The sequence below is a fragment of the Octopus sinensis genome, linkage group LG1 (genome assembly GCF_006345805.1).
Source record: "Octopus sinensis linkage group LG1, ASM634580v1, whole genome shotgun sequence".
Taxonomy (NCBI): domain Eukaryota; kingdom Metazoa; phylum Mollusca; class Cephalopoda; order Octopoda; family Octopodidae; genus Octopus; species Octopus sinensis.
Window position 1 is genome coordinate 162,553,698 of NC_042997.1, and position 24,657 is coordinate 162,578,354.

The 24,657-nt window shown below is 39.1% G+C and overlaps 1 protein-coding gene across 1 annotated transcript in view; it reads left to right on the forward strand.

The window, feature by feature from the left end:
* Positions 1 to 24,657, forward strand: part of LOC115212968 (TBC1 domain family member 31-like) — a 63,332-nt gene that overhangs the window by 11,591 nt on the left and 27,084 nt on the right. The window contains exons 2-8 of the mRNA XM_029781834.2: positions 4,287 to 4,445; positions 15,189 to 15,304; positions 17,774 to 17,952; positions 18,972 to 19,120; positions 20,955 to 21,114; positions 21,809 to 22,009; positions 24,268 to 24,372. Of these exons, the coding sequence (XP_029637694.1) occupies positions 4,287 to 4,445; positions 15,189 to 15,304; positions 17,774 to 17,952; positions 18,972 to 19,120; positions 20,955 to 21,114; positions 21,809 to 22,009; positions 24,268 to 24,372 (1,069 nt within the window). The remainder of the gene's footprint in view (positions 1 to 4,286; positions 4,446 to 15,188; positions 15,305 to 17,773; positions 17,953 to 18,971; positions 19,121 to 20,954; positions 21,115 to 21,808; positions 22,010 to 24,267; positions 24,373 to 24,657) is intronic.

Consider the following 24,657-nt stretch of genomic DNA (forward strand, 5'->3'; position numbering starts at 1 on the left):
CAGGAAATTAACCACACAAGGGGACGAACGAAGAAGCCTTTTGCTGGCAAGGACGAAAGTGTAGTAGCAGCGCGTGGAGGCAGTTTTTCAATAGTGGTAACCACGTGTAAAGGAATTTTGTTTTATAGGCAAGGAAGAGGGAAGGAGGAGGGGGACACGCGGCGAAGAGAGAGGAGGAGGGGGAGGGAGAAAGATTGAAGAGGTTAAAGCAAAGGGAGAGAGTACCGCATCTTTAATATAATAATATAATATAAAAAAAGGGGGACCAAGAAGTGGATCGAAACGACGAATCGGAACGAACCTGATGCGGGGCGCTGTCAGACAATAAGGAGATAAATAAAAATATATGCATACATACAAACATATATGTACGTACCTACATCTACATGTATATATACATGCATATATAAATAATTATACGGAAGTACAGGACATCACAATAAGACGTAGAAACAGAAAAAGCCAAAAAACAAAAAACAAAGAAAACGGAAAACGAAAAACAAATACAGGACAGGTTACACAAGGACAAAACCCCCGTCATCAGCTGTCGCTAGAGGAGTCAGGCATGTTTCGAAGGCATAACAGAACACCAATCCAATAGGCCTTCCTGCGAGAGAATTAAAATAAAATTTCAAGCAGCGGGGCACAATGAGTACGAACACAAACAAGACGTGACAATAAGACTGCAAAATTAAAATACATGTACAAAAACAAACACAAGAGGACGAACGAAAAAGCCTTTTTTCTGGCATAGACAAACAATAAAACTGCAAAAATAAAAATACATGTACAAAAAGTACAATTAGTTACAAAACGAGAAAATAACAAGAATACTATACAGGAAATTAACCACACAAGGGGACGAACGAAGAAGCCTTTTGCTGGCAAGGACGAAAGTGTAGTAGCAGCGCGTGGAGGCAGTCTTTTCAATAGTGGTAACCACGTGTAAAGGAATTTTGTTTTATAGGCAAGGAAGAGGGAAGGAGGAGGGGGACACGCGGCGAAGAGAGAGGAGGAGGGGGAGGGAGAAAGATTGAAGAGTTAAAGCAAAGGGAGAGAGTACCGCATCTTAATATAATAATATTATATAAAAAAAGGGGGACCAAGAAGTGGATCGAAACGACGAATCGGAACGAACCTGATGCGGGGCGCTGTCAGACAATAAGGAGATAAATAAAAATATATGCATACATACAAACATATATGTACGTACCTACATCTACATGTATATATACATGCATATATAATAATTATACGGAAGTACAGGACATCACAATAGACGTAGAAACAGAAAAAGCCAAAAAACAAAAAACAAAGAAAACGGAAAACGAAAAACAAATACAGGACAGGTTACACAAGGACAAAACCCCCGTCATCAGCTGTCGCTAGAGGAGTCAGGCATGTTTCGAAGGCATAACAGAACACCAATCCAATAGGCCTTCCTGCGAGAGAATTAAAATAAAATTTCAAGCAGCGGGGCACAATGAGTACGAACACAAACAAGACGTGACAATAAGACTGCAAAATTAAAATACATGTACAAAAACAAACACAAGAGGACGAACGAAAAAGCCTTTTTTCTGGCATAGACAAACAATAAAACTGCAAAAATAAAAATACATGTACAAAAAGTACAATTAGTTACAAAACGAGAAAATAACAAGAATACTATACAGGAAATTAACCACACAAGGGGACGAACGAAGAAGCCTTTTGCTGGCAAGGACGAAAGTGTAGTAGCAGCGCGTGGAGGCAGTCTTTTCAATAGTGGTAACCACGTGTAAAGGAATTTTGTTTTATAGGCAAGGAAGAGGGAAGGAGGAGGGGGACACGCGGCGAAGAGAGAGGAGGAGGGGGAGGGAGAAGATTGAAGAGGTTAAAGCAAAGGGAGAGAGTACCGCATCTTTAATATAATAATATTAATATAAAAAAAGGGGGACCAAGAAGTGGATCGAAACGACGAATCGGAACGAACCTGATGCGGGGCGCTGTCAGACAATAAGGAGATAAATAAAAATATATGCATACATACAAACATATATGTACGTACCTACATCTACATGTATATATACATGCATATATAAATAATTATACGGAAGTACAGGACATCACAATAAGACGTAGAAACAGAAAAAGCCAAAAAACAAAAAACAAAGAAAACGGAAAACGAAAAGCAAATACAGGACAGGTTACACAAGGACAAAACCCCCGTCATCAGCTGTCGCTAGAGGAGTCAGGCATGTTTCGAAGGCATAACAGAACACCAATCCAATAGGCCTTCCTGCGAGAGAATTAAAATAAAATTTCAAGCAGCGGGGCACAATGAGTACGAACACAAACAAGACGTGACAATAAGACTGCAAAATTAAAATACATGTACAAAAACAAACACAAGAGGACGAACGAAAAAGCCTTTTTTCTGGCATAGACAAACAATAAAACTGCAAAAATAAAAATACATGTACAAAAAGTACAATTAGTTACAAAACGAGAAAATAACAAGAATACTATACAGGAAATTAACCACACAAGGGGACGAACGAAGAAGCCTTTTGCTGGCAAGGACGAAAGTGTAGTAGCAGCGCGTGGAGGCAGTCTTTTCAATAGTGGTAACCACGTGTAAAGGAATTTTGTTTTATAGGCAAGGAAGAGGGAAGGAGGAGGATATATATATATGTATATATATATGTATATATATATATATGTATATATATATATATGTATATATATATGTATATATATATATATGTATATATATATGTATATATATATATATATGTATATATATATATATGTATATATATATGTATATATATAATATATATATGTATATATGTATATATATATATGTATATATATATATATGTATATATATATGTATATATATATATATATATGTATATATGTATATATATATATGTATATATATGTATTATATATATGTATATATATGTATATATATGTATATATATCTATGCATATATATCTATGTATGCATATATATATATATATTTGGTGGAATTAATATAGTTGATGTTTAACTTAAACAGCTGCTACCCAAGCTTTGAAGGAAAAATATGCAGGATGGTGTACATACAGGTAGTTCTATATAGATATAGAACTATTGTCATCACCATCGTTTTTAGTTTGTTTTCCCATGTTATCATAAATTGGAGGAGTTTTCAGAAGCAGTACCCCCCCTCTCTCTCTCCCCACCTAAGTACTCTTTTAGATGCCTCTTACTATATGCAAGGACACAATGTACCTATTCTAAAATAGCTACATGCACAGTAAGATTTAAATAGAGAGAGATTTTGAATATGGTGTTATTGAAAAGAGATTGCAAAGAAGTAGTTACATGCCTGCTTTTTATTAACTCTTTTACAGCCAGATTTCTACCTATTTGTTTCATTTAGTATTGAAAACTATCAGGAATTTAGAGAGATGTACTAAAATATCTAACTTTTTCTTTGTTAAACTAATGTTTAACTCCTTATTGTTCCTGTTACTCTGTCAACTATATTGCTTATTTATTCATATTGTTTTGAATCATTCAGGCGTAGGAGTGGCTGTGTGATAAGTAGCTTGCTTACCAACCACATGGTTCCGGGTTCAGTCCCACTGCATGGTACCTTGGACAAGTGTCTTCTGCTATAGCCTCGGGCTGACCAAAGCCTTGTGAGTGGATTTGGTAGATGGAAACTGAAAGAAGCCCATCGTACATATGTGTGTCTGTGTTTGTCCCCCCAACGTCGCTTGACAACCGATGCTGGTGTGTTTACATCCCTGTAACTTAGCGGTTCGGCAAAAGAGACCGGTAGAATAAATAGTAGGCTTACAAAGAATAAGTCCTCAGGTCGATTTACTCGACTCAAGGCAGTGCTCCAGCATGGTCACAGTCAAATAACTGAAACAAGTAAAAGAGTAAACGTTTGTTGCTCTGAGAGTTTGATGATGTGATTGCTTATTCTTAGAATAACATTGTAGTGTAGGCGTGAGAAGCCAGATCTGATCAGTTTGAACATAAAACAGGTAGAATATTTGGGCTGGATATGGCCAGTTTAAATGCTAAAGGGTTAAAACATATCTTAACAAAATTCTTATATAAAACTTTAATAGAAAGTTTTAAATTAAATATGATCAAGAATTTATGTATCTTAGTAATGAACAGCCACAGTGGGGTGATATCAGAACGATTAAACTTTTTAATATTTCGTTATTATAAACTGAAGTCACTCATTTTTGCACTTCATGTCTTTATGTTTCTCTCATTTCTGATATTGCAGAATAATTGTTCAAGTATGTCACAGTGTTTTAGATTGCTCAGTCACTTATCCTTCTCGGACAATCCGCTTCCTCTATGCATCCTTTGATCGTACTGGAGAACAATTTATTGCTGCTGACCATCATGGAAATATTTTTGCTTTCAACTTAAATACAAACTGGTGAGATATTTTTCTTTTTTCTTTTTCTCATCGTTGTCCTTCGTCTCAAATGCTAGCTGAAGCATATAAACTTTCACTCACAAAAACTTATTCACACGACCGCAAAAAAAACATCTTGTCTCAAATCTGGTCTTTCTGTCGCTTAATTCTCTAACCCATCTTTTCCCAACTTCCACTCATAGAAACTTATGCACACAACCGCAAACCTTTTAAATCTCAAATCTTGCCTTTCTTACTGCCGCCTAAATATCGTCTTCTCCCAGTGCGCAGTGCGCCCGCCCTCCCGCCCCCACCACCAGTACCGGAAGTCCTTATCTCACCTTGCCCTCCTTTGCTTTTCTTCCATGAACACCTAAAGGCCTTAAACCAATACCACCCCTTCTATATATGGTGGTGACCATACGGCGCAAAAACATGTTAGTGCAGTGTAACAGGTTGAACTTAAGTTCATTGCTTTGCTTATGAATTCTGCCAAATGCGAGTTTTCTTCTTCTTTTCAGGTACATGACGGCACTGCTCCCCATCCCTGGGCCTCTCGGGTCAATACCTTCCACCCCCTCAGGGTGGGCACCCTCAACGCTGGCACACTGAAAGGTAGGTCTGGCGAGATAGTCGAGATGCTTGAACGGAGACGTGTTGATGTATGTTGTATGCAAGAAATAAGGTGGAGAGGAGGATCTGCTAGGTTCCTCACAGGCAAGGAACACAGGTACAAGATTTTCTGGGCAGGGAACACTGACGGGGTTGGTGGCGTGGGTATACTTATCGCTGAGAAATGGATAGATAGAGTAATTGAGGTAATCAGAGTAAGTGACAGAATACTTAAGATTAGAATAGTGCTTCATAATAGATTAGCAACCATTATATCGGCCTATGCCCCTCAGCCAGGGCTACCCGATGGACAGAAAGACAGTTTCTATGACACCCTACTGCAGACCACCTCATTGACGAACGACAGGGACCTTCTCTTTGTGGCTGGTGATTTCAATGGGCATGTTGGACGACATGCTGGGGGCTTCCATGGTGTGCATGGAGGCTACGGTTATGGTTCCCGCAACGAGGAGGGAACCAGGCTGCTGGAGTTCTGCGATGCGAATAGTCTTATGATCTGCAACACTAACTTCAGGAAACCAACAAGCCACCTGGTCACCTACCGATCGGGCCGGCATACTAGCCAAATCGACTACATCCTTGCCAGAAAAAGGGAAAGATGGCTGCTTATAAATGCCAAAACCTTCCCAGGCGAAGAATGCACCCCACAACATAGACTGGTAGTTAGTGACTTTAGGATCAGGACTAAGAGGGCGACTAGAAGACGACCAACATGGAGAAGAAGGGTCTGGAAGCTTAAAGACCCTGCGAATGGACAGAGATTTAGAGATATGTTACTTGAAGCCTTTGACGAAGTGGAAGGGGGTATAGCTACACATGGGGTAGAAGACAACTGGACGTTTCTGAGGGACAACCTGCTGAAAGCCGCTGACCAGATCTGTGGCTGGTGCAAAGTCCCCTTAAGACCCAAAATAACGTGGTGGTGGAACAATATTGTTGACAGGGCTATTAGACAAAAGAAACAGGCTTGGAAGGCCTGGAAGAACGGTGGTAGCAGGGAAGTGTATCAGACTGCCAGAAGGGAAGCTAGGAGACAGGTCTATCTAGCCAGAGGGGAAGCAGATAAAAGAAAGTTTGCCAATGTCCTGCGCCGTGAGGATGAAAGACTTGAGGTATTTCGTGTTGCAAGACAGTGTGTGAGAGAGAATCGTGATGTGGTAGGAGAGAAATGTGTTCGCATGGAGGATGGTTCACTTGCGCTAAATGAGGATGCAAAGAGAGAAGCTTGGAGACGCCACTATGAAAGGTTGCTGAATGAGGAAAATGAATGGGATAAAGAGAGTCTGCCGAATGTTGACCCAACAGAGGGACCAGCTATCCGAGTTGATAGTTCCGTGGTAGCTAAGGCAATTAGAAGCATGAAGACAGGGAAAGCCCCAGGCCCATCAGGAATTACTGCAGAGATGCTCAAAATATCTGGTAGTGTCGGCTATAGCATAGTCACCCGTATAGTTAACCAGGTGATACACGAAGGAGTCATACCCAATGACTGGTGTAGCAGCATAATAGTCAACTGCTACAAAGGTAAAGGAGATGCCCTAGATACAAATAACTACAGGGGCATCAAGCTGTTGGATCAGGTAATGAAGGTTACGGAGAGGTTATAGCCCAGTTAATTAGAGAGAGAGTTAGCTTAGATGATATGCAGTTTGGGTTCGTGCCAGGGAAAAGTACTACTGATGCTATATTCCTGGTAAGACAGCTGCAGGAGAAATACCTAGCCAAAGGTAAGCCCTTGTACCTGGCTTTTGTTGACTTAGAGAAAGCCTTTGACAGGGTCCCCCGATCCCTTATCTGGTGGTCAATGAGGAAACTAGGGATAGATGAATGGTTAGTGAGAGCTGTGCGAGCCATGTACAGAGACGCAGCTAGTAAGGTGAGGGTTGGCAACGAGTACAGTGAAGAATTCCGGGTAGAGGTTGGGGTCCACCAAGGTTCAGTCCTCAGCCCCCTCCTATTTATCATAGTCCTCCAGGCAATAACGGAAGAATTTAAGACAGGATGCCCCTGGGAACTCCTATATGCTGATGACCTTGCTCTAATTGCTGAGTCACTATCAGAACTGGAGGAGAAGTTTCAGGTGTGGAAACAAGGATTAGAGTCGAAGGGCCTTAGAATCAACCTAGCCAAAACCAAAGTCCTAATAAGTAGGAAGGTGGACCAACCACAAACGACTTCAGGTAGATGGCCCTGCTCGATCTGTAGAAAAGGTGTAGGTAGAAACTCTATAAGGTGCACCAAGTGTAAGCTATGGACACATAAGAGGTGCAGCAATGTCAAAGGTAGGCTAACTGGGAAGATAGTTTTCGTATGTGGCAGATGCTCAGGAGAAATAAACACTGGAAATGTGCAGAGACCAACTTCTACCACGTTCCAGGGAGACAAACTAGAAGTAGTTGATAGCTTCCGCTACCTTGGAGACCAAGTTAGTAGCGGGGGTGGGTGTGCTGAAAGTGTAACTGCTAGAGTAAGAATAGCCTGGGCAAAGTTTAGGGAGCTCTTACCCCTGCTGGTGACAAAAGGCCTCTCGCTCAGAGTAAAAGGCAGACTTTATGATGCATGTGTACGTACAGCCATGCTACATGGTAGTGAAACATGGGCCGTGACTGCTGAGGATATGCGTAAGCTCGCAAGAAATGAAGCCAGTATGCTCCGATGGATGTGTAATGTCAGTGTTCATAATCGTCAGAGTGTAAGTACCTTGAGAGAAAAGTTGAACCTAAGAAGCGTCAGTTGTGGTGTGCAAGAGAGATGGCTGCGCTGGTATGGTCATATGACGAGAATGGCTGAAGATAGTTGTGTGCAAAAGTGCTACACCCTAGCAGTTGAGGGAACCTGTGGAAGAGGTAGACCCAGGAAAACCTGGGACGAAGTGGTGAAGCACGACCTACGAACTTTAGGTCTCACCAAGGAAATGACTAGAGACCGAGACCTATGGAAGTATGCTGTGCGTGAGAAGACCCGGCAAGACTAGTCAGGCCATAACCCGTGGCCCCTACCTAGGACGTAGTCAGTCCACCTGTGCATACCTTCCTTCTTGTGACACTTGTGAAGACCTGTTGAGGCAAGTGAAAATCAAACAAAATCAAAATAGATGAACATCAATGGAATTTGTATCTTTGTGGTACCAGTGCCGGTGGCACACAAGAATACCATCCGAACGTGGGCGTAGCCAGTGCCGCACCGACTGGCCTCCATGCTGTGGGCATGTAACAATCATCATCCAATCGTGGCCGATCGCCAGCCTAATATGGCTCCTGTGTCGGTGGCACATAAAAAAACACCATCCGAGCGTGGTCGTCTGCTAGCCTTGTCTGGCACCTGTGTCGGTGGCACATAAAAACACCATCCGAGCGTGGCCGTTCGCCAGCCTCGTCTGGCACCTGTGTCGGTGGCACATAAAAACACCATCCGAGCGTGGTCGTCTGCTAGCCTTGTCTGGCACCTGTGTCGGTGGCACATAAAAACACCATCCGAGCGTGGCCGTTCGCCAGCCTCGTCTGGCACCTGTGTCGGTGGCACATAAAAAACACCATCCGAGCGTGGTCGTATGCTAGCCTTGTCTGGCACTTGTGTCGGTGGCACATAAAAACACCATCCGAGCGTGGCCGTTCGCCAGCCTCGTCTGGCACCTGTGTCGGTGGCACATAAAAACACCATCTGAGCGTGGTCGTCTGCCAGCCTTGTCTGGCACCTGTGTCGGTGGCACATAAAAACACCATCCGAGCGTGGCCGTTCGCCAGCCTCGTCTGGCACCTGTGTCGGTGGCACATAAAAAACACCATCCGAGCGTGGTCGTCTGCCAGCCTTGTCTGGCACCTGTGTCGGTGGCACATAAAAACACCATCCGAGAGTGGCCGTTCGCCAGCCTCGTCTGGCACCTGTGTCGGTGGCACATAAAATCACCCACTACACTCTCGGAGTGGTTGGCGTTAGGAAGGGCATCCAGCTGTAGAAACACTGCCAGATCTGACTGGCCTGGTGCAGCCTTCGGGCTCCCCAGACACCAGTTGAACCGTCCAACCCATGCTAGCATGGAGAGCGGACGTTAAATGATGATGATGATGATGATGATGATATGTATGTGTGTGTGTGTGCCCATCCAACCCATGCCAGCATGGAGAACAGATGTTAAAAAAATGGTGATGGTATATATTAATGTTTTTTCATGTCAAGTTACATATAAAAACTATTAACATTAAACTAAAGAATTACACAATACTTTTGTGTAGAGTACATGTTTATTAAACTTTTGCTAAAAGAGGAGTGACATTAACTTGAGTGTCAGTCTGCTGGCCTTCATTTCATTGGTGTGTGTGTGTGTTTATAATTTATTCATTTTATGAATTGTGACTAATTAATTTTGAAAGGGTTTTCTGTAATTGACAATTTTCCTTTTTACTATATGAATAGTAAAATTTATTCAAAACATGCACACTGTAAAAACAGCAATATCAAAATAAAACAAAGACACTCCCTACTCTCTGTTAAATAATTTGTCAACATCCTACAGATAAGATGACAAACCACTTCATCAGTCACTTTATCTCATGGGGTTCTTTTCTAAGCCATAATGTTTTCATCCCAATTTAATGGAATAAAATGTCAGTTGAAGGATTGAGGACTGTCAAAGTCTTTCCATCTATTGGTGCCAAAAAAGATTCTGTCCAGTTATCTGAACAGATTCTTAACTGAACAGATTCTGATGTTCAGTTATCTTCTGCTCCTCTGCTTTGTTTAGTGCTGCTCCTGGATTTTACAGCTGGTGTGACAAGGTTAGCACTGGAGAATATATCATAACCCATGGTATCCCAGAGAATAAATACCCCTCTTCCCTTTAAAAGGAAAGTGTATCCTGTTTAGATGCCTACCATTCAAGTGTTTGAGGTGAACAGGCTCCTGTTATGATGGGAAACTGACAGCATTGCAGCACCTTTTAATATCAATTTCAAATTTTGGCACAAGGTCAGTAAGTTTGTGGGTGGGGGCAAGTCAATTACATTGACTCCAGTGCTCAACTGGTACTTATTTTATCAATGCTGAAATGATGAAAGGTAAATTTGACCTTGGCAGAATTTGAACTCAGAATGTAAGGGCAGACAAAATGCTGAAAATACGGCTAAGCATTTTACCAGGCATGCTAATGACTCTGCCAGCTCACCACCTTAAGGTACCTTTTAATATCATTCAGTGCAGTACGGTGGAATAAAGACAGCAGACACAGTCCAAACTTGTTGACAGTCTCCACATCATCATTTATATGGCTTACCATGCATAGTCTGCAGTACAGGCCAACTTTGATACGCATAAACTCATTACCATAAAGGAAGTTGGTTAATGAAAGGTATATTACATTGAGCTACACACCACTTCTTGGTTGCAAAACTGTTCTGAGGCAAGTGAAGCTGTGTTGGTCAAAGGATGAGTGGATTTTCATGCAAGTGGAATTATATTTAATATTGCATTGTTTGGCTGTACCCTAGGGTATGTTGACCTCACCAAGAATCAGATAGATTGCACTGTCTCATACTCAAAGTCTTACATAAGGCTACAAAAGTCTCATGGATAAGTGCACAGCTGGAGGTGACAGAGGGAAAACGGATCAGCAATATGCAGTGGGTTGTTGAGCTAAAGTAGCTGAACTTCACAGGAAATTTCTCTTGCTGTCTCCGGTGTTATCAAATGTAATATTGCACGAAAATTCTGCACATAAACAAATAATAGCATTGAGTTTCTTGAGATATTTTAAATGGAGATAGCACAGTATGCTGCACAGTTAAAAGTTGAATTTAGGAAGGTAGTGTTTCTACAGCTGGATGCCCTTCCTAATGCTAACCACTCCGTGAGTGTAGTGGGTGCTTTTTACATGCCACCAGCACAGGGGCCAGAGGAGGCTGGCAACGGCCACGATCGGTTGGTGCTTTTTATGTGCCACCGGCATAGAAGCCAGTCAAGGCGGTGCTGACATCGGCCATGTTCAGATGGTGCTTTTTACGTGCCACTGGCACAGGTATCACAACTACAATTTCCATTTGATTTTTATTTTGATGTTGATGTACTTGACTCAATAAGTTTCCTCAAGCACAGCAGGTCGCCCTATGATCCAAGGTAAGCACAGCAGGTCATCCTACAATCCAAGGTACTTTGAATGGGCTGGGGCTGGTGTAGGATACGCTGTGGACTCACTTTATTTGTCAGGTCTTCGCAGTCACAGCATATCTCTAGAGGTCTAGGTCTTTAGTTATTGCCTCTGTAAGGCCCAACGTTTGAAGGTCATGCTTGACCACCTCATTCCATGTCTTCCTGGGTCTACTCACTTGTCTTTCACTATTCATGCCCGCATTATATATCCAGTGGGGCATGCTCTTTCTAGCTATTTTTGATCAATTAACATAAGAATAAGCAAATTAGCTAGTTAGCAAATCTCTGTAAGAGATGAAAGAAGACTATACTGAAAAGTAATGCTTATTGCCACTTCAACATGGCTGTCCCTCAGGAACCGATGTTACTACTGTTTTTAACCCCAGGGGAATGCCTCCTCCAGCTGGTTATTGACGCAATCAGATTGCAACGGTAACAAGCTGGAGGAAGCATTCTCCTGGGGTTAAAAACAGTAGTAACATCAGTTCCAATGGAACAAGCATGTTGAAGTAACAATAAACATTACTTAACATAAAATATTTCTGCATTTGTTTTTGTGTTATATGCAGCAAAGATAGGGGTAACACACATCTTACGCTGTGTTGCTACTGGGATGCAAGCCAGGATGTCATTGACCTCAGCTGGCTCAACTAAGCTAAGGGGTCTGATGCTGAAAGACCCCAAATTCCTTATAAACCCAGGAACATCACTATTGAAGTGCCCCAGAGTATCTGAGAGTTGTATCTTGAAACCTTAGTGCTACATTTTATTAGAAATTTTATTTTATGTTTTATTACTAACTATATGAAATTTAAATATTCTTGAATGCTTTTCCATATCAGATTAAGTGTATAGAAATTAAACTATTAAAACTAAATATAGTGTTCTTGAACCCAAATTACTAAATTGGCATGCTGCAAAGATAATTATCTTCAAATAGAATTTCACATTCCAGTATAGACATTCCATATAAGATAACTAATTATCGAATTTATATAGACAGACCAAACTGTAATTAAACAATTGCACTTTACATTCCAATTAAAGCCATCTAAAAATATAAAGTTAGTTATATCAAAGAATTTAAGAAATGACTGTGTAAAACAACAGCTTCCAAAAAACAGCTGTTACTTTTTCTCTGTCACATATTTGTGCTTATTAAGGAGTGATAATGTAAGCAAAAGTCAGTATGAGTCTAATAATTGAAAAATTTAAATAGTTATATGTTTTATCAACTAATCCATTAGACAGGAGGCAATTTTTCCTGCCTGTTGCATAAGAATTACTGACAACGACGACAATGATGATATGTGTGTGAATCAACTTGTAAAAATAAGTATTGTTCTCATGAGCCCCTATTACAAAGGCAGGTATGCTGCAAAGGTAATTGTTGTGGTTGCCAGTCCCCCTTCTTATCTCTTGAAGAGAATGTCCCCCAGTGCAAGTTGTATGTAAAATAATATAATAGTATGTGTGAGTGTGTGTGTATGTAAATATATATACACATACATATACATACGTGTATATGTATGTGTGTATATATATATATACACACATACATAAACATACATGTATATGTATATGTGTGTGTATATATATATATATATATACACACACACACATGTATATATATTTATATATGTATGTATATATATAGATGTATACATATTGTATATATATATGTGTGTGTGTGTATATATATATATATATATATGTGTGTGTGTGTGTGTGTGAGTATATATATGTATATATATATATATAATATATATATATATATATATGTGTATATGTTTGTGTGTATATATATATATATATATATAATATATATATATATATATATCATCATCATTGTTTAACATCCACTTTCCATGCCGGCATGGGTTGGACGGTTTAACTGGGGAGTGGTGAGCCAGATGACTGCCCCAGGCTTCTGATCTGGCAGAGTTTCTACAGCTGGATGCCCTTCCTAATGCCAACCACTCCGAGAGTGTAGTGGGTGCTTTTACATGCCACCGGCATGAGGGCCAGTCAGGTTGTACTGGCAATGCCCTCGCTCAAATGTTGCTTTTCACATACCACCAGCACAAGTGCTAGTAAGACGACACTGTTAACGATCACGCTCGAATGGTGCATTTTACATGCCACCAGCACGGGGGCCAGTCAGCGGCCCTGGCAATGATCACGCTCGGATGGTGCTCTTAGCACTCCACTAGCATGGATGCCAGTCATGCGGTCCTGTCATCGAATTTGATTTCAATTTCACTTGCCTCAACAGGTCTTCGCAAGCAGAGTTTAGTGTTCAATGAAAGAAAGGTACGCCTAAGTGGGCTGGTTAAACCACTGGCATAGACCACAAGTTATGGTCTCACTTGGCTTGCCGGGTCTTCTCAAGCACAGCATATTTCCAAAGGTCTCAGTGAGGCCTAATATTCGAAGGTTGTACTTCACCACCTCATCCCAGGTCTTCCTGGGTCTCCCTCTTCCACAGTTTCCCTCAAATGATAGGGTGTGGCACTTTTTCACACAGCTATCCTCATCCATTCTTGCCACATGACCATACCAGTGCAGTCATCTCTCTTGCACACCACATCTGATGCTTCTTAGGTCCAACTTTTCTCTCAAGGCACTTACATTCTGTCGAGTATGCACACTGACATTACACATTCAGTGTTGCAGACTGGCTTCATTCCTTGCAAGCTTATGCATGTCGTCAACTGTCATGGCCCATGTGTTTTCCTCTCTCCTTGTCTTGATATGTGCTAGTTGTAAACAAATGTCACTGTCATGCAAACAGTGTCATTAAATTTTGGTCTTTTGTGAAAAACATGTTTGGTCTTGAGGAAATACTATCTTACCTGAAAACAGGGGATGTTTGGTGACAGTAAGGGCATCTTCTTACTGCAGAGACTCTGCCTCTACAAATTCCATCCAACCCATACTAGTAATAGTAGTTAAATCTCCTTCAAATCACATCGTACCATTTTTTTTTAAAAGTGAAAGACACATTAAATAAATAAGTCATAGTTACACTGTATCTGTGAAATATAAAAAAAAAATGTAGATTTGATGCCAATTGTTGGAATACCTTTAACTGTAGATTTGCTGAATTAGAGTTGGATTGGTGTTAAATAGCACCTATGTTGAATTTATGGTCACATTGGAATAAAATCACTTCTTATCACATGTTGTTGTTGTTGTTGGTGGTGGTGGTGCTGCTGCTGCTGCAGTGAGCTGGCAGAAGTGTTAGAACATCAGGCAAAATGCTTAGTGGCATTTTGTCTGTCTTTTTATGTTTTGAGTTCAGATTCCACCTAGACTGACTTTACTGTTATTCTTTTGAGGTCAATAAAATAAGTACCGGCTGAGCACTGTGGTCAATGTTATTGCTTTACCCACTGTTCTGAACTTGCTGCCCTTGTGCCAAAATTTGAAACCATTATTATTATTATTATCCTCATCATCATCATCATCATCACCCTTCTTCTTCTTCTTCTTCTTCTTCTTCTTCTTCTTCTTCTTCTTATTCTTCTTCTTCTTCTTTTCTTCTTCTTCTTCTTCTTCTTCTTCTTCTTTTCTTCTTCTTCTTCTCTTCTTCTTCTTCTTCTTCTTCTTCTCTTCTTCTTTTCTTCTTCTTCTTCTTCTTCTTCTTCTTCTTCTTCTTCTTCTTCTTCTTCTTCTTCTTCTTCTTCAGTAGTTTTATTTTTATAACATGCTTTCATTCACTACCGAATGGAGCTCTGTGTGTCTTGGGTATGTGCTGTGGTTTGTTGTGATGCTCTTATTTTCACTGTATTGAAAGTGTTTTACGTAGGATGTGTTCATTGCCTAGTAGTGCTATATTCTGTATGTTATATATATTTGTTAGTCCTGGTGCTTTTGTTATGCATTTGTCTGAATTTTTTTTTTTTATTATATTGTTGTTGTTGTTATTATTATTATTGTTGTTGTTGTTGTTATATTCATTAATGCTTTTTTTTATTGCTTTATCAGGTTCACATTAGTGAAAAAGGCAAAAATCCCACCAACAGCTCTCGCCTATACTTTAAAGAAAAAATCAGAGTTTCTTGTTGCCATGGCCAACTATTCCTTGCACTGTTATGATACAGGTAAAGAAAAATGTCTTTTGGTTTCTCTTAAGTAATGCTAAAAATTATGTTTAATTAAATTACTCTCTTTTACTGTTGAAAATTACATTTTCAGGTCTTGATAACTTTCATTTTATTAATCCTACTAATATGGTCACTTCCCTATACACTTTATCCTCTAAACCACAGATGCATTGCCTCCTTATTGTGCATTTTCTCCTGCTATTACCATGGGGTCTACTCATCAAAGCCAGCTAATTGCAGTTTGTCTTTACCAAAACCCATTTCGCACACCAATTTCTCCTTTCCTTACTTATGCTGTGTCTTCTCCCACACCACACTCAGTCCACACACTTATAGCTATGTCCTACCCTTCATCCATAGGACATCGATCCCATTCTGGTACATGCTTATCCTACAAATGGTGATTTCTAGATGTTCAAGCTGAACGTAAATTGTATCAATCTTACCAGTGGCAGAAGATCTGCAAAAACCATAGGCAGGTCCCCTTCCTTCTTACCAAACCATAAAAAAATGTTACAATCATTAATAATATTATTTCATAAGTGATCTTTTATATAATTTGGTAGGTTCTTATAATGATTCTTACATGAAGTATTGGGTGGGGTTTGGGGTTAGGGATAAAATATAAGATATTAGCATCATTATATTAAGCATCTAGTTCTATAAATATTTGGAAGAACTGGTGTTACTGAAGTAGGGTGTATTACACATCATTTTAAATTGTTGATTAAAAAGATGCTGTTTAGTATATATTGTATTCACGTGTAAAGAAATAATATAGAAAATGTGAAATAGACTGAAATAATTGAGAAGGATCACTTGAATACATTTGCTTGCTAGATAGAAGTCAATAGAGAATTATATATGTTGGGACTATACAGAGGTGAGAGGAATTTTCAGTTTTACCAGCAGGGCAAGACAAGACAACCTCTATAGTACTGCTTCAGTGAAAACATGCATCCAGTTTGCTCTGTAAAGTGTTTGACATATGGAAGGTATCCAGCCATAGAAGCCATGCCAAAACTGACACCTTGAAGCATAATCTGATCAGACCCTCTGAACCATCCAACCCATGTCAGCCTGGAAAGCAGAAGGCAGCAGTTGTGTCTAAAGTGCTGTTGTTTTTATCTAAAATTTAAGATTTCTTTCCAAACAAATTTTCATTTGTATAAAATATCTGAATGTTTGAGATGATTTGTTGTTAATTTCTAAGGATGAAACAGCTTTTGATATTTACTTTTATCATTGTTTTCAATTGTTTATTATCTGATTACCTTCAGGTGTCTTAATCCTGGATATGTACAGAGTAAGTAGCAAATATGAGCATTAACTTCTAGTAACAGTCCAGTATTATCTACACATCCAGGAATAAGACACTTGATGGATATCAGAGATCAGACCAGTTGCAATGTAGTACAACTCAAAATATTTAAAATAATTAAAATAGACATCTATATATAATACTTAATGTAAATATGCCACTAGAAGGCAAATGAACTTCAGTAATCATCCAGAGATAACATCTCTTATGGATGTGCCACTTCTTTGCATGTAATGAATTTGAAATAAGTAAAGTTAAACGCCACTTATTAATACCCATATTAATGTGGTGATTAGCTTTTCTTGTTAGTATAGTTACTACTCTAATCTCTTATTGAGATTTTACAACTTGCTATTTTGCTTGTTGCAAATCAGTGACTGATGGTCACTTTATTTACTATTTATTGCTTGCTAGAGTAGATTCTGGTGACCAGGTGTTCGTGACTGAAGATGAGAACTAGTTCAAAACCGAATCAATTTCACAATCCTGTCATCTGCTGGAGGATGGTAGCAGTTTGCTCCCCTGCTGACTATATATATATATATATATTATATATGTAGTAGGAGCACTCCGTCGCTTACAACGATGTGGGTCCCAGATGATACAATCAATGGAACAGCCTGCTTGTGAAATTAACATGCAAGTGACTGAGCAATCCACAGAAATGCGTACCCCTAACGTAGTTCTCAGGGATATTCAGCTTGACACAGAGTGTGACAAGGCCTACCCTTTGAAATACAGGTAAAACTCATTTTTACCAGCTGAGTGGACTGGAGCAACGTGAAATAAAGTGTCTTGCTCAAAGACAGAACGCATTGCCAGGAATCGAACTCACGACCTTACGAGCGTGAGCCAAACGCCCTAACCACAAAGCCATATATATATATATATATCTTCTGCCAGATGGTTATAGGTACAGTGCTGCACCTATAACCATCTGGCAGAAGATCTGCCTATGGTTAAACTAATAGTAACATTAAACAGCCATATTGAAGTGGCGATTAACTTTACTTGTTAGTATAGTTACTACTCTAATCTCTTGTTGAGATTTTACAACTAGCTACTTTAGATTTAAAATTATTATTTTATTTCTAAAGATAATATTACTCATCCACAAAATTAATCTCATTCTAATTTCTCTTTAGAAACAAAAGAACTGGTTGCAGAGATGAAAGGTCATCAGACTGCTATAAATAATATCTCAGTTCATGCTAGTGGAAAGTTTGCCATCACTGTATCTGTTGATGATGCTCTTCTTTGGAATCTTGAAAAGTTTCAGCAACTGAAGAAATTAAGCATCAATGAAAACATCTGCATAACAGAGGTAGATATAAATTTTATGTAATTTTAATTTACTGTATTCTTAAAATATATTCATTTTCTTTTGTAAAAGTGGAGTTATTAAAGACTACTGTTGTTGTTCCTTCTCGAGCCACTCCTAGCTCATAGGGCCGGTTTCCTTAGCGTATAGGTTCCCCACCTGGACGGGACACTGGTCTGTTGCAGGTGAACTGCAAGATGCAGGAGGAAAGAGTGAGAGAAGGTTCTGGCGAAAGAGTCAGTAGAAGTTCGCCATTACCTTCTGCCAGAGCCGCGTGGAGCTTAGGTGTTTTGCTCATAAGCACACACATCGCCCAGTCTGAGATTCAAACCCGTGATCCCTCGACCGTGAGTCCGCTGCTCTAACCACTAAGCCATGTGCCTCCACAAAGACTACTGTAGGAGTGGTGTGCTATCATCTTTGACAATTTAACTAGAAATATATATGATGACAAGGGCCCAAAACTTATGGTGGTTTGCTGTGCATGAGAAGACATGTCAATTTAAGTGAAATCGTAGTTGTCCTTACATGCAAGCATGTCCCCTGCATCCCACTTTAGCTGAGCAATCCTAATCTTGCAGGTTCATGGCTGCTGGTGTCACGTGAAAAACACTTGTGCCAGTGCAATGTAAAAGCACCCATACCAGTGCTGCATAAAAGCACCTTGTGCATTCTGTAAAGTGACTCCACAAATCCAATAGTTACAGAATGCTGGAGCTACTAATTTGTATAGCATAAGTGTTTAGCATTTTATTTAATATCAGTGTTGGTGTCACCTGAAAAACACCCAGTGTACTCTGTAAAGTGATTGGTGTTAGGAAGGGCATCCAGCTCTAGAAACCTTGCCAAAACAGATAATAGAACTTGGCATAGCCCTCTGGCTTTCCAGCTCTTGAGGAACGGACATTAAATGATGAGGATGATGATGATGTTGCTTGATTTGCAAAAAATATCCTAAAACATAACACTTTCTTACACATTCTTTTAATTGTCTTTCATTTAATACTTAATTTTTCTTTCAGGTGTTCTTTCTCCCTTTGAGTAATATTATCATTACCTGTTTCAAAGATGATTCAATATTTGGTTGGGATCTAGAAACACTTAGTTGCAAATTTGAACTGCCAATTCCACCTGGTAAAAAGACAAAATACAAAACACTTGCTTCCACACGGTAAGAAACTGTTAATTTTACAAAAAGAAGTCACTTTGAATATTATAGGTGCAGGAGTGGCTGTGTGGTTAAGAATCTTGCTTTCCAATCATGTAGTTTTGGGTTCAGTCCTATTTTGTGGCACTTTGGGCAAGTGTCTTCTACTATAGCCCTGGGCCCACTGTGTGTGTGTGCACGTGTGCGCATCTGTATATCTATCTATCATATATATACACACACATATCTATATCTATCTATCTATTTATCTATATATATGTGTGTGTGTTTGTGTACTGTTGTCTAGACATCACATGTTGGTTGTAAATGACCACTCTGTGAAAAACGTATCTAACTATTGAAAATATTACCCAGAAATAGGTGAGGGTTAGTGATGAGAATGGCATCCAGCCATAAAAAAAATTCATCTCAACAAATTTCAGTTGACTCATGCAAGCATGGAAAAGAGGATGTTAAATGATGGAGATGATGCTGAAATTGTTTTTGAACAAGTGAAGATAGCATAGGGTTGAGAGGATGTAGATGTCCATATTCTAGTTATGTACAACCAACAAACATTCTGAATCCTTATAGCTCTGTCAAGAGCCTTCTCTTACTAAAAAAGTTATCATTTGTTCGTTGTTTTTCTCTCCAAGTCTATTTTATTCATGCATTCTAAGTTCTACTCCCAAACTACCTATCTTTGACAACTAATTGTCTCACAAAGAGACAAGTACCTGACTTGGTTAAACTCTCCTCACCTGTCTAAAATGATAGTGTGAGATATCCTCCATTTGAACACAAAAAGATGAACTCAAGCACATTACTCCTCTCTTAGTTTCCACTGTTACCAAACCATTTAACTTTTTTTACCATCGGTGTGATATACACCAAAATAACTTTTTTAAGCATCTCCGTTAGTTTGATATGACTTTGTGTAGGTTCTTTGAGTGTATAATTTTATATATAAATGTTAGTGAATACAATAATTGGTGATAAATTCTATGCAAACGGAAATTACAATCTAATTTTAATTCCCACTTAACACAATTAGTATTCTTGAAAAATTTCTTCTAATTTTGTCACAAGACTAGCAATTTTAGTGAGAAGAAGTTAGTTAATTACATTGACCCCAGTACTTCTCTGGCATTTATTTTATTGACTCCAAAAGGATGAACAGCAAGGTTGACCATGGCAGGATTTGAACTCACAATATAAAGAGCCAGCAAAATTGCTGCCAAGCATTTTGCTTCATATGTTTACAATTCTACCAGCTTATCCCCTTGAATAATCCTTTCTTATATAGGCAGAAGGCCATAAATTTTATGAAGCTGATTACATCAACCCCAATACTGAAGTGGTACTTCATTTTATCAAATTGAAAAAGATGAAAGGCAAAGTTAACCTCGGTAGGATTTTAATTCAGATTGTAAAGTGGCAGAAGAAATGCTGTTAGACATTTTATCTGACATCATCATCATCATTATTGTTTAATGTTCGTTTTCCATGCTAGCACGGGTTGGATGGTTCGACTGGGGTCTGGGAAGCCAGGAGGCTGCACCAGGCTCCAGTCTGATCTGGCAGTGTTTCTACAGCTGAATGCCCTTCCTAATGCCAACCACTCTGTGAGTGTAGTGGGTGCTTTTTACGTGCCACCTGCACAGAAGCCAGTCAAGGCAGTGCTGGCATCAGCCTATGCTAACTATTTCACCAGCTCACTACCTTAAATAATGAATGAACATTTCAACTGCTCATTTATTCTTGTATGACAGTGAGATTTGATGCTTGTATGACAAATCAGGAAAAATGTTCATTTTCTTTAAATATGATAGCTCACTATTTCTTTACATTTTTCCAGGAGCGGTCGTACACTGGCTGCTGCAGGCCACTCGAGATTTATAAGCCTGTTTGCCTTGGATACACACACCTTATTTCGGGTGATAGAGCTGCCCAGCAAAGTTACCATTGTGAAACAGCTTGTTTTTCTCTCAGACAGTTTTGATAAAGGATCAAATAAGGTAAGAACAAATTCTTTCTGAAGATTAAAGCCATGTTGTTTTTGTTGTAGTATTGTGTAACCCTAAGTTCCCTCTGATCAGGCAGGCCCACGGTATGCAAATAAGAGGCTAAATTACTTAGCTGTGGCCCACAGATCTGGTGTTCTAGATGTACTATATTTCCACTTAGTTGAGGCCCATACTACTCAGTTCAACATTCAATGGTTAATTGTGTACAGTGACCCATTGTAGCTTTGACATGTTGTCTTCTCTTCATTGTTATATCTACTTCTTTATACTTGAGTTGTTTAGTCTTAAATCAACACTGATGAAGCAGACCTATAATCAAAGGCATTCCAGCCATGCCTATCTTGTCTCTGTAGAGTTTTGTTTTGGACAGCATTATCCAGTGTACCCTTTATTTAAGGCAGTAAAGTGTGAGTTGCAGGATATTTTGCTGTTATCTCTCACAGGTTGAGCAACCACATTAAGGTTCTCTGATTTAAATATTAAACATCAACTATCAATTGCATCTAGATAGTTATCTGAGCAGCATATGGGTTACTGTTAATTACTCTATTGTATCACCTATCATATATACACCAGACTTCTCATTCCCTTTCTCTTCTTACAAAGCATCAAAAACAAAATCAAAACTGAACTGATAGTAATCATTCACCAGCTATAATTTATAATTTTCATTTTTTTTTTTCAGATACTTGGTGCCTTGTGTCAAGACGGTATTGCAAGATTCATGGATATCCACTCATGTAAACTGCTCTTTGATATTGGTACCATCGAAGACCGAATACACAGTATTGCAAGTAGTCTTATGGGGAAACATTTAATTGGTTTAATGGATTCTGGTAATATGAACATTTACAGTCTCCCAGCTCTCACTTCAGAACTGAATAAGGTATGCTATTTGGATTCCAGTTTTTAAGATATTTACATTTGTATTTATTTGCTTATTTGGGATGGTTGTTGCTTAATTCCATGTCAGCCTTAATTATCATCATCATCTTTTAAGGTCTATTTTCCGTGCTTGCATTGGTTGGTCAGTTTGACCGGAGCTGGCAAGCCACAGAACTGCACCACATTCCAGTTTGATTTGACTTGGTTTCTTTGACTGGACGCCCTTCCTAACACCAGCCATTTCTCAGTGTGTGCCAAGTGCTTTTAATATACCACCAGCACAAGTGCTTTTATGTGATACCAGCATGAGTCTTGTTACCTGGCACCAGCACAAATGCTTTTTTTACCTGGCACCAGTAAGAATGCTTGTTACCTGACACCAGCACGAGTGCTTTTTACCTGGCACCAGCATGAGTTTTTTTTTACCTGGCACTAACACATGTCCTTTTTATCTGGCACCAGCATTTGTGCTTTTGTATATCACCAGCATAAGTGCTTTTTGCATGGCATCAGCACGAGTGCTTTTTATCTGGCACTAGCACAGGACACTTGCAGGCCAATCCTCTTTAACAGAGGATATGATAATCACAAGTGGTAATTTTGATCTCCAATTTAATGCAGAGGTTGTGTTAGAACACAGAATATTGCATTGTTCTCATAAGGACTCAGGATGCATAAAAGCACTCTTATATCATTGACAGACAAGAATCGTTTGCTACTGCTGCTGTGTTTTATAATCTTTTAATATGAAGGATTGCATTGTTCAATATATCCTCTATTTAAGATGGTTGGGTGTGATTTAAGGGTAATTTTCCTGCTGTTTCTAGTAAGTTAAGTGACCACTTTGAAGTTCTTCCATTGTCACATGCATGTTATAGTGAGTCTAACTCACACAGCTATGCACTTACACTTCAGTCAACATGACCACTAATTAATTGAATTATAATTTATTATGAGTATTTCACAGGCACTTATTCTCTAAACATTTATTCTCTGCTCAGGCAGAATCAGCATGACACTGTGTATAGTCTAGCTAAGCCTATGAATGAATTAAAGATACACCCTGTCCAACAGGCTTCTACACAATTTCCATATATTTCCATATAATTTCGGGTAGGTTTGTAAGGCTTGTTTTAACTTGAATCTATGGTAGAGATACTTGTTCAATATTCTGTTCAGTGAGATCCATTCTGGAATCAAGTGATTTTGAAGCAAACTTTTTTAATTACATGGACATGTGCTCATATGTGTGAAATAATTGTTTCTAACTCAGACACAAGGCCAGTAGTTTTGTGGCCAGGGTAGAAGGATTTTGATCAACCACATTGACTCCAGTGCTTGACGAAGGACAAAGTTGACCTCAACAAGATTTTATTTCACAATGTAAAGAGCCACAGCAAATACAGCAAGGCATTTTGTCTGATGATTTAACTATTCTGTCAACCCACTGCTCTGTATGTGAGAAATAATAATAATAATAATTCTTTCTAATTTTGGCACAAGGCTAGCAATTTTAAGGTGATGGGGCTAGTTGATTACATCAGTCCTAGTATTTCTCTGGTGCCTTATTTTATTGACCCTGTAAGGATGAAAGGCAAAGTTGATTTCAGTAGGATTTGATCTCAAAATATAAAGAGCCAGAAGAAAAGCTGCTAAGCATTTTGTATAATGTACTAACAATTCTTCCAACTCACTACCTAAATGATAATGATGATAATGGTTTGTTATAGCACTTCATAGGTGCAGGAGTGGCTGTGTTGTCAGGAGTTTACTTTCTGACCACATGGTTCCAGATTCAGTCCCATGGCATGGCACCTTGGACAAGTGTCTTCTTTTATAGGCTTGGGCTGACCAAAGCCTTGTGAGTGGATTTGGTTGACGTAAACTGAAAAAAGCCCATTGTGTTTGTGTGTGTGTCTGTGTTTTTCCCCCTCCACCACTTGACAAGCAGTGTGTTTATGTCCTTGAGTAGTTTGGCAATAGAGACTGATAGAATAAGTACCAAGCTCAAAAAAGTAAATGTATTGCGGTCAATTGATTCAACGAAAATTCTTCGAGGTGGTGCCCCAGCATGGCCACAGGGTAATGACTGAAATAAGTAAAAGATAAAATACTCCTGTAGGACTGCTTTATTTTGTCAATTTCTATCTTCCAGAATTTTTTTTTCCATTTCATAGTACTGAAGTTTGCTTTGATTAATAAAATTGGTGGACTTTATATTTTACTGCCAATCCTAACTATTCTTTAATCATTTTCTAGCCTCCTCCACCTGTTGTAAAAGCAGTCAGAAAAACAAAATCTTTTGAGGAATCCATCAAAAGCTGCTATAAAAGTAGTGATAAGCCATCTTCTGACTCTTCAGAGGTGAGTTCTGTAAAGGCTTCTAAAGAATATTTCACTTTCAATTACACAGCAAGTTGAATGTTTCATTGTTTAAAAATATAATGAGTGATTTTTGGGTACAGGTTCACAGAAGCAAAAATTAATGAAAGGGTTCTTATTACACATGTCTTCAAATCTATTATACTGTGAACAATTTGTTGACCGGAGAAATGACAACAGCATCATGGCTTGTAGCTTATTGTACATTCCACAGAACATATGTTTCTTTTCTTTCCAGTCTTCTCAAGTTCTCTGCATCCAAAGCCC